This window comes from Aethalodelphis obliquidens, unplaced genomic scaffold, assembly GCF_003676395.1.
Source record: "Aethalodelphis obliquidens isolate GAN/ISIS:26980383/991018 unplaced genomic scaffold, ASM367639v1 scaffold1, whole genome shotgun sequence".
Taxonomy (NCBI): domain Eukaryota; kingdom Metazoa; phylum Chordata; class Mammalia; order Artiodactyla; family Delphinidae; genus Aethalodelphis; species Aethalodelphis obliquidens.
In genome coordinates, this window is record NW_020837945.1 from 74,627,712 (window position 1) to 74,639,097 (window position 11,386).

The window sequence follows — 11,386 nt, forward strand, 5'->3', positions numbered from 1 at the left end:
ATCAAGTTAAAAGGCAAACACACACACATATACACACACATTTTGAAAAATGTTTTCTCCAAAAGATCAAGTTAAAAGACAAAAGAAAAAAAATCTTTTGAAATATAATTAAAACTTGATATATCATGTAAAAAGCTCAAAGTTGAAGGACAGGAAACAAGATGGAAATCTACACATAGGAATTACTTTCTTCCTGCTTCCCCAAAAAACATAAAATTATTTACCGCAATGATTTAAAACCATAATAACCTTCATCATTTAATTTTTAAATGTTCATATTGAATTTTTAAATGTTCATGGGAGTATTTTTTCCAGATATTTATTTATCTAGGTTATTATTTAAAAAAAAAAACTTCCAAGGAATCAGTTATCTTACCAATTTCAAAAGACGAAAAAAATGAAGAGTAAGACAATATCAGGTTAACATATTAATATAAATACACAACAATGCACGTTATTCTACATCAGCAATTCTCCTAAAAGTTTCATATGGGTTTTAATGCATGAATTGAAATTAACATATCCTAAATAACCCCATACATAATTTTGCTGACTAGCAATGTAACAGAAGTCTATTTATCCCTTAGTAACAAACTTGCTGTTCCCTTAATATTTCCCCTAACTGTATACTATGAAACATTAGTCCCTAGAAGGTATTTCATGGAAGAAGGGTTTTGTTGCTAAATAAATCTGGAAAACCCTGCACACTTTGACTTCTCTTAGAGATTCACAATGCACATGCATATATTAAGGTCTAAGAAATCCTAGGGAAAAGAAAAGAAGCCTGCTTGTTTTATTTATACCAGCTTTCCCCCACACATACTTAACAACAAAACCCTTTGTTGGGGACAACCCTGGAAACTAATATTTCACAGACATATTTGAGGGAAACTGGCTTCTCCAATTATATTTCCAGAACTGTTGAATAATACCTTGCATTTTGTACCAAGAATAATAACAATACCTCCACTGGATGCTTTTATGTTTGCTTCTCGGATGCTACCATTTTCAGATCTTCCAGGGTAGGTAAAAACTTTAAAAAATCTTTCAAGACTATCTACGTGAAGAATGCTCCTTTATACGTACCTTTCTATAAGGCTTGTCACTTTCAGACCCGGCATCTGTCGCTCTAAATGCCGTTTCTCCAGGTGAACCTTAAAGATAAATATGCAGTCCTTTAAATTCTCCAGTGAAGTCAATAGCCTAAACTAAATTCCAAATTATGTTTAGTCGGTTGAAAGATAAAAGGATTTTTAGAGCAAAAATCACTTTTTGGGAAGTTATTCTTATTTTAAGGAACATAGTGGTAAGCTAAGAAAAAAATTTTCAAAACCATTATAGGACATGTTTAACTGATTTTTTAAAATATCACTGAAAATTACAATAAAAAATAAGGCAATCTTTGATAAGGATTATTTTACATGAGAGTACTTACAGTTCAGCCATACACTACTGCCATTACAGACCATATACAGTAAAAAAATTAAATTAAAAATGTCAACTGTGACAGGACAGATGAGACAAATTAAAATGACTTTCATTTCAATTATCAGAAACAAACACATCAGGTTCAAGAAAATATTTTGGTTAACCAAACTTTCTTTTTAATAGCTTTAATCTTATAATATAGACACATATTTAGGAATTTTAGTTTTACCACAAAAAAATTATTTTATTATTTCCACCTAAAGGATAATGAATTTGCCCAATATAATTCTGACATTTTAAAATTTAGCATAAGCAATATTATAAATTTGGTCTGCAATTTTATTTGCAGCTAGTTTATTAGATGCATTTAAAAGGCATGTTAAGATCAGCAAAAATATCCGTTTACACACCTAACAAGAGAAGTAGGTCAGAAGCTTCTATGACTTCACTAACCAATTTGTGACCTGTGAAAAATCAGCAAAGGGGGAAATAGAAATGTAAAATTTAACAATGAGCAAACAAAGATGTCTGAGACCTCAGATTTATATCATGATAGGGCAGAATTGGGCAAATACACCAGGACTAGCCTTAGTAAATTCTACTCATTATGGTCCGTTATAATTAAATTTGTTTTAAAATCACCAAATTGGCTCTAACCAGTTATGAACAGCAAACACATAGGAAGTGTCATCTACTTGTCAAGAACAAGTGATTTATTTTTCCCTCACTGACTAAAGCCAAGCATGTTTAAGTTCTTGCAAATTTTCATTTTCTTGGGCCAAACAAAAATTAAAACCACAGGGACTTCCCTGGTGGTCCAGTGGTTAAGACTCTGTGCTTCCACTGCCGGGGGCACAGGTTTGAACCCTGGTCAGGGAACTAAGATCCCGTGTGCCGCATGGCACTGCCAAAAAATAAAAATAAATTTAAAAAATAGTAAAACCACAGAGCAAAAAAACGTCGTGTTTATCCTTTTATCAAAAACCTGGCTTAAAGATGGAAATAGGGACTTCCCTGGTGGTGCAGTGGCTGAGAATCCGCCTACCAATGCAGGGGACATAGGTTCGAGCCCTGATCCGGGAAGATCTCACATGCTGCGGAGCAACTAAGCCCGTGAGCCACAACTACTGAGCCTACACTCTAGAGCCCGCGAGCCACAACTACTGAGCCCACGCACCACAACTACTGAAGCCCGCATGCCTAGAGCCCCGCAACAAAAGAAGCCACCACAATGAAAAGCCCGCCTGCCGCAAGGAAGAGTAGCCCCCGCTCGCCGCAACTAGAGAAAGCCCACGCGCAGCAATGAAGACCCAATGCAGCTAAAAATAAATAAACAAAATAAATAAATTTATTTAAAAAATGTTAATTTAAAATAACAAATAAATAAATAAAAGATGGAAATAAACAAATGAATACATTTTAAGTATTTTTCCTCTGTGTTTCCCGACATTTTAAATGAGATCAAACACACGTCCTTCCTTACCTGTGGTGAAAAAGTCCTTCAATAAGCTGAGGCTTTCAACAATCTTGTCAAAGTCAGGTGCCAATTTTGCAAGGTCCTCTGAATCAGGAAGGGCTTTTCTAATTTTCTCTGGAGAAGAGAAAAGAAATAGTCTCAAAATAAGAATTTGACTATTGAAACATTCATACAATTTAAATAATTATATATAAACTTAAATGTTTTTTTCCATTTTTCTCCCTATTCCAACTATAACTGCTACGTATATCTGAAACAATGTGTTATTCTGATGATCTTCTACAAGCCTTGAAAAATTTTTAAAAAAGGCTCACCAAACATACGGTTTAGAGGGTTATCTTTGATTTATAAGTTAAATGCCTTGAGACACAGAAACACTGTATAAATGTTAACACTGGATTGGAAACAGAAGTATTTTTGGGGAGGAAGTCACAGCAGAAAGGCAATGAATCAAAGAAAAAAGAAAAATCCTTTGTAGCACCTGACCTGAATTCAAAAAAAAGTGATGAAATCCCAGTTCAAGTTTAAGAACAGAATTCCATTACTTTTCTCTCTCCTTTTGTATTCCCTAGGAAGACTTACACTTGTTACCACTTCAAAAAAACTGTCTCTGAACTCAAGACAAGCCATTACTTTATTATTGCTAGCTTTATTTATAAAGTGATCAAGTATTTATTTTTGTTTACAAATACTCAACAATTTTGTCAAAGTTTGGTACAACTTTACAGTGTCTTCTGAATTAGGAAGGGCTTTTCTAATTTTCTCTGGAGAAGATAAAACACAAAGTTTCTCAAAATAAGAATATGTATTAGGTCTTATTCTAAGTGCTATAAAAGCACTAACTTGTTTAATGTTCATGTCAATGCTACAAAACAGTTCTTATCAACTACATTTTACAGACGAGGAATGGGGCACAGAGGTTAAGTAACAGGACCTGCACATACAGCAAAGTGGGGGAGTCACGTTTAAGCCTAGACAGTCTAGCTTCAGAACCCAGGCTTGCAGTCACTACAGCGTGGGATTAGTGAATGCAAACCGTTCAAAGCTCTTCTCATAAACGTTAGAAAAGTAATTTGAAGGAGTGCTTTTCCTGTAAATATCTTTGTCAATGCAACAATTTTATCTTTAAGACAGTGCTGTGAATAGTGCATGCAGAGATCAAATCCACCCCCATATACACCTAAGCTAAAGTCTAAAAAATGTCTACACAAAGTCTTAAAAAAGAGAGCTGAGGAAAATAATTTCATCAGAAAAAAAATCTTTTTCTAAAGATCACCATGAGTTACTGGCAATCATAACTACCAAATATACTTTTTTTCTCATCTATCTATTATTTGAAAAAGGGAACAATGAAAGACTAACAGGAGAAATTACTCTGGACACTAGCAGGCTTTTAACGAATCTGGTTACAAAAAGTAGAGGTAACCAAGGTACTCAATCAAAGGGAGCTAGTTAGGTGAAGCACAGTGCATCTGTTCTGGGTAACATCATACAACATTGAAAATGATATTCAAGAAGGCTGCTCGGCAGAGTAGAAAATGCTGACAAATGTGTTAGGTAGCAAAAGACAAGATAGCAAAGTGTATGTTCACTATGACTATATAATTCTTAAAAAGCAAAGTAAAATATTAACCACATATACAAAATAGGTACAGTTAAAAGAAACTGATCCCTAAGGATAGTGGCAGCTGTGTTAAACTGATGAACTAGTGGATGATTTCTTTTCTTACCAATTTTTTTCTGCTATTCTATTACTTTTATCATTAAAATAAAACTGCTACAACCGGCCATCATGCAAAAATCTACAAACATCGTGATGTGATGAATTGGGAGACTGGGATTGACATATATAAACTAATGCGTATAAAATGGATAACTAATAAGAACTTGCTGTATAAAAAAAAAAATCTACAAACAATAAATGCTGGAGAGGGTGTGGAGAAAAGGGAACCCTCCTGCACTGTTGGTGGGAATGTAAATTGATATAGCCACTATGGAGAACAGTATGGAGGTTCCTTAAAAAACTAAAAATAGAATTACCATATGATCCAGCAATCCCACTACTGGGCATATACCCAGAGAAAACCGTAATTCAAAAAGACACATGCACCCCAATGTTCATTGCAGCACTATTTACAATAGCCAGGACATGGAAGCAACCTAAGTGTCCATCGACAGATGAATGGATAAAGATGTGGCACATATATACAATGGAATATTACTCAGCCATAAAAAGAAACAAAACTAGTTATTTGTAATGAGGTGGATGGACCTAGAGTCTGTCATACACAGTGAATTAAGTCAGAAAGAGAAAAACATACCATATGCTAACACATATATATGGAATCAAAAAAAAGGTTCTAATGAACCTAGGGGCAGGACAGGAATAAAGACGCAGATGTAGAGAATGGACTTGAGGACACGGGGAGGGGGAAGGGTAAGCTGGGACGAAGTGAGAGAGTAGTACTGACATATATACACTACCAAATGTAAAATAGATAGCTAGTGGGAAGCAGCTGCATAGCATAGGGAGATCAGCTCGGTGGTTTGCGACCACCTAGAGGGGTGGGATAGGGAGGGTGGGAGGGAGACGCAAGAGGGAGGGGATATGGGGATACATGTATACATGTACCTGACTTGCTTTGTTATACAGCAGAAACTAACAGACCATTGTAAAACAATTATACTCCAATAAAGACGTCAAAAAAAAAAAAAACTGCTACAACCTTAAACTTAGAGTTAAGGAGCTATCTCAATACAACTATTTCTCTTTCCTAAAGATACAACCAAGAAAAGTATTTTAATGTTGATACAAACCTAAATCGATATACTCATCAATCTCCCATACAATGTCAGGCACAATCCATTTATAGTCACTAAGGTCAGGTATCATGTCTTTCCACTGATCAAAAGTCTGAAAGATAAGAAAGTATGCCAATCAAATGATCTGAATGCCATATAAAATATTAAAAAAAACTATTTAAATTTATTTTGTTAAAACATGCTAAGCTACTAAGAGCAATGTATTATGTTCAGAATTTTTAGAAACTAAGTGGCCTCTGCTCTTCTAAAAGTAAATTAGCAGACAAGCACATAAAACATGTAAATGCTCCTTTACTAAATACAGAAAATGGAAAAATTCAAAATGTACTCCTATTGCAAATGGGTTTCATGATTTGGCTTTAAACAACACTGAGGAATACAAGGAAGACAGACCACGGATCAGGATACCCCGCCTTTGGTCCCAGAGCTGCCACAAAGTAGTTGCATGAGCATGCCACTTACTTCCCTGCCTGTGCTACTAAATGGCAAAGCTGAAAATCAAACCTAAGTGTTCTTACTCCCAGACCAGTGCTCCTTCCATTAGGCCATTTTCATCTCTTATAATAACTAAGATTCAGAGAGCATTTTCCTATTAGCACCATTAAAACAATTTAGCACATAATAGAGACACACAATAAATGTTTAAACATCTAATTACATTCTACTAAAGAAAAACGACATATGCTAAGAAACTTTAAAACAATCATGCTGGAATAACTGGAAAAGCAGTAGGAAAGTTAACCTCACCTTTTTGGCTGTATAGCCACCCCCAACAGCAGATCCGAGTATGAGATACCGAAGTTTTAAGAGTCTTGCAGCTAATCTCGCTGGCCAAAAATTTCTGTGGGGCTGGTAGCCATATTTAATTGGAGAAAGTTTCAGTTTACGTAAAGGAAGGTTAGTTAGAGAGGAGAACTGCTGAAATGAGGTCCTGAAGTGGGGTCTTTGAAGCTTTAAGATAGGATGATGCGAATGATAAATACTTCGTGAAACCAGATGCAGTTTTTGTAGTGGTAAGCTTCCTTTTGTTCCAGAGCTGTGTTTCACTAAGGACTGGCAGACCTCACTGAAAGAAAAATAGGTGTGGAGGAAAGATCAGATGGGGAAACAATGCAAAGGAAACGATATAAAAGAGCAATATGCAAAAGGAAAAACACACAGGCACACACGACCAATCACACTGTGTCTTACAATAGCCCACAGTTACTAACCATTTACTGTGAGCCAGGCACTGCTGCAGCAGGAGCTAACTCATCTGATCCTGCTGATAATCCTATGATAAAAGTACTAGTATCGTCCCCATTTTACTAACGAGGAAAAGGCGGACAGACATAAGTAAGTTGCTGAAGTCCCCACTGACATAAGGAGTAAAGGAAGGATTCAAACCTAGGCAGTGGGACTCCAGAGCCTGTCCCCTAATTTACTATATGTGGACTATGATCCTGGTCCAAGAAATCAAAACTGAAATCAAAAAAGGTAGAGACTTATTTTATTAACTACTGACAGCTATTTGCTGTCAGTAAAGTTGAAAACAAAATATCTTTGTATAGTGACATATCCGAACTAAACTCATCATGGTAATCATTTTGAAATGGTACAGAAATACCAAATCACCATGTTGTGTAATAGGAACTAACACAGTGTTGTAGGTCAATTATACTTCAAAAACAAACACACATAGAAAAGAGATCAGATTTGTGGTCACCAGAGGAAGGGGGTGGCAGAAGGGGGAATTGAATGAAGGCAGTCAAAAGGTACAAATTTAGAGTTCTAAGATAAATAAATACTAAGACTGTAATGTACAACATGATAAATACAATTAACAGGCTATATGTTATATATGAAAGTTAAGACAGTAAATCCTGAGAATTCTCATCACAAAAAATATTTTTTTCTATTTCTTTAATTTTGTGTCTGTATGAGACGACGGCTGTTCACTAAACTTACTATGGTCATCATTTCATGATGTATATAAGTCAAATCACTATGCTATACACCTTAAACCTATACAGTGCTGTATGTCAATTATACCTCAGTAAAACTGGAAGAAAAGATGTGCTGTAATAGCACAAAATGTTACCACTTAAATATCTAATATTAAGAACAGAAATTTATAAACTATGGTACATAAACAAAAGAGAATACTGAGAATACTGTGTATAGCCATTAAAGTGATAAATATGAAGACCACGTAGATATACGAAAAGATTTCATGTAATGTTAGGCTAAAATGGTGCTATGAAAATAAATGTGAATTATGGATGCACCTATACAAAAAAAGGCGTGTAAACTTTTACTTTTAAGCACAGAAGCTCCAGTAGCTTATAACATCTATTCTTTGCCCTCTCATCTATGTTTCACAATCCTGAGATGGTCCAGGAATGGAAATTAAGGAAAAATTAACACCTCATGTACCTGGCTCCCCAGAAAAAGAAAGAAAGAAGGGGGAATACCCCAAAGAGAAAAGAATCTAAATGCACATGTTACTATCTGAACTCTTCCCTCCTGTCCTTCCTGGCAGAGAATGAAAGTCTCCTACGAACAAACATACGCCTGATTATCTTATTCAACACACGGTCATAGTGCTTACTATGGGCCAGGCCCCATACTAAAGAATAAATTTTTAATTCATTTAGTTACACGGGAGTAGAAATATCTTAAGGAAAAGGAATCAAGGAACATTGAAATAATGTTGTGAAGACGGACAGTGAGGGGAAAGGGGTACCTAACTGCCAGGCATTATGACAGATGTTTACACAAATGCTCCTGTTAACTCTCAGAAAAACCCAGTAAGGTAAGTATCCTTATTTGACCAACTTGCTTTTTTTAAACTGTGTCTTGCCTAAGGTAGAATGACTAGTGAATGGTGGAAAAGGAATTTGAATATATACTTCTATATATTAGGCCAAACTAAAAATCAAATGTGATGCAAAACAAGGCTCCCCGACCCCAACCCCAGAAATCATCTATTCACACTCATCCATCATCTCCTTTTAATCTATGTACTGTTTCCTAGCATGTTATTATTTTTTCAACAAGTTTATGCAAATATTTATTGCACCTAAATAAATGTTGTCCATTGGTCTTCTGACATGTCTATGAGCACATATTTAGATATATATGTCAAAGAATGTTTATTTATTAAAGAATTAAATGTACTCCTTCATAACATGCATAGGAACTACATCAAAAGACAAACTCCAGAACTTGGGGCATCTGACCTTACGCATCTCTACTTCAGCAGGCAGCTAAACTGTGCTATCAACATAAGACATTTTAAATCATGACCAGAGTCAAAAGTAACTTTAGAAACAATTTAGCCGACAGCATCCAATTGAATAAACAATTATCAGTTGATAATTAGTTGGTTGGAAACTCAATTTTTAAAGTTTTTCCTACATATCTTAATTGCTCCAACAAAGTATGCTATTTTCTGCAAAGTCTTTTCTTATTTAAAGAAAATTAGATATATTTCCACAGTAAATACTGAGGAGTAGAAATAAAAAGGTTGTAAATAACTTAGTTCAGTACCAAGGGCTGTGGATTTACTCAGAAATTAAAATTCCATGACATTAGAAGTAACTTATTCAATTATTCTAATTGACTGAAACTTCAACTATTGTATGCCATGCAGTTCTAAATTTAGATTCAAATTAACCTTCACAAAACAAATGGATCCCCTCTCTTATAAACACTATAAATTACACCACTTAAAAACGTTCCAAAAAAAAATTCAAGACAGGTGTTTAGAGACTGAGTTAATTCAGGAAAACCAAGTTTTTCCAACCTTGCTTGATGTATGTTACTTCTCATCAAATGCCTGCAACAATGAGTTAAACCTGAAGATATCTAAGGATACTAGAACACAGCTACGTGTAAAGATTAAAGTCAAATTTAATTTCATTAAAATGCACATAGTAACCCATAGAAATGTAAATACTTCTATGATTTTCGGTTTAGGATTAACACAGACCAGGGCAACAATAACACAGTGATTAGAAAGGTGGTGCTACATTCACCACCTCACATCCAAAAAGCAAGACTCCCTTCCTAAACACTGAAAAAAGCTGCTATTTAGAGAATATCTCTAATCACCATCTCTGACACTACATGTATGCGTCACCGCTCCAGATCTGACTCCAAATCATGTTCACTCAGCGTACTAAGGAAAGAGGCAAAGTCCCCTTCACCCCGAGAGAGGAGCTCAGGTACCTGCAAAAGCAATGTAAGCTGGCATGGAGGAAGAAGCCAAAGACAGTGAGAATTAAGAGACGCGGCAACGGTGACACATGGTTAGAGTCATAGAGCCCGGACAGAAACAAGAAGCCACCAGAGACAGAGATAACAGCGAGGACAGAAGGGTGAAAGGGGCAGGCACAAAAGGACAATAGAAAAGGCCAAGACTGAAAAGCGCCCAGAATCTTCCGAGGGGCATAGGAACACGGACAGGGGCCAGTACGGGGGACAGCACCTAGGTAAGCCTAGTCAGGGCTCCTGTCACTCCGGGTCCTCAAAAATATCCCGGAATCCTCCAACTGCTCTCTGCTTGGCCTAAGAGTTACCTGCACATTCTGTATGTCGTGATGGGACAACCTCGTTTTCTGGAGGCCCCGGAAATAACGGGGCCAGGTCGGAGCCCGCACTTACCAGGCCACGGCAGCCCGGCGTAGTCGCCACATCCCGCCAGCGAGGAGGTCACACAGGCGCCGAGGCGACCGGGGGGAGCCCCTGTGTCAGCCCCAGCCCGGCTCCTACTCCAGGAATGACCGAAGAAGAGGCCCTCGGCAACAAGGGCACAGAGCAGCCACTGCGGACCTCCCAATAGCGAATGGACTTCCGTGGGAGCCTGCTCGGCACCCGTACTCGGTCCGTCGGGCAAACCTCCACCCCACCCCTCTTCCTAGGAGGGCAGCACAAACGGTCCGGGGGAGGACTCACGCATGCGCTCAAAGCCTCTGTAGGAACCACAGTATTTTCCCCTCCCCTCCCCTCCCCTCTTCCCTCCCTTCTCCCCACCCCGCCCCGACCCGCCCGTCCCTTTTTGTTTCCAGAGTGGAATGGTGAATTCGTGCCTCTCTGGTTAAAGACTTGGGGAGGGGAGAGGTCGAGGTGTGGGGCAGGGTCTGAAGGGCGAGAAATACGGAGTGATAAATTCTTACTGGGTGGCTACCATTTGGAAAATTTGGTATTGCAGGAGCATAGAGGAAATTTTAGGGAATACAAAATGAATACAGTACAGGGATAGAGTAATAGAACAGAGTAATGAAAACCCACGGCTGCCCCTTTGCCCTGCTCCTTTGTTTGGCCTCTTTGTTTACGAAGTACTTTCATATTCTTAGAGCAGTCTCCGGAGGCTGGAGAAGTACTGGACAAGTTAAATGCTTTAGAATCTCTGAAGGTCAGATCTAAAAGGGGTCATGAGTTAGGAGACCTAAGGGCTTGGGACAAGCTTGTGCAGTTTATAAAGGCGTCAAAAATGATTTTGTTCATTTACTCCTTAACCGGCTTTCATCTGGCTTTTAATCACACTAATTTGTTGAAATTGCTGTTGTCAAAGCCTCCAACAATTCCATATTGCCAGTGGTCACTGGACCGCTCCGCGTTCAGCTCAGAATATTGGATCTCAGCACACTCCTTAATCGTCTTCCCTCTCCTGGC

The 11,386-nt window shown here is 37.5% G+C and overlaps 1 protein-coding gene across 6 annotated transcripts in view; it reads right to left on the bottom strand.

Moving 5' to 3' along the window:
- The window catches only part of OPA1 (OPA1 mitochondrial dynamin like GTPase), a 94,075-nt gene extending 83,511 nt beyond the window's left edge, over nt 1-10,564 (bottom strand). For 2 of the 6 annotated variants that reach the window (XM_027108663.1, XM_027108644.1), the window contains exons 1-6: nt 10,376-10,522; nt 6,476-6,794; nt 5,723-5,819; nt 2,912-3,019; nt 1,839-1,892; nt 1,087-1,154 (exon numbers count right to left, since the gene is read on the bottom strand). In XM_027108663.1, coding sequence (XP_026964464.1) covers nt 1,087-1,154; nt 1,839-1,892; nt 2,912-3,019; nt 5,723-5,819; nt 6,476-6,794; nt 10,376-10,407 — 678 coding nt within the window. In that variant the 5' untranslated portion in view covers nt 10,408-10,522. Of the gene's footprint in view, nt 1-1,086; nt 1,155-1,838; nt 1,893-2,911; nt 3,020-5,722; nt 5,820-6,475; nt 6,795-10,290 lie in introns of all 6 variants that reach the window. The other 4 variants (XM_027108672.1, XM_027108654.1, XM_027108679.1 and 1 more) reach the window with 3 other exon arrangements.
- Nucleotides 10,565-11,386: the final 822 nt, after the last annotated feature.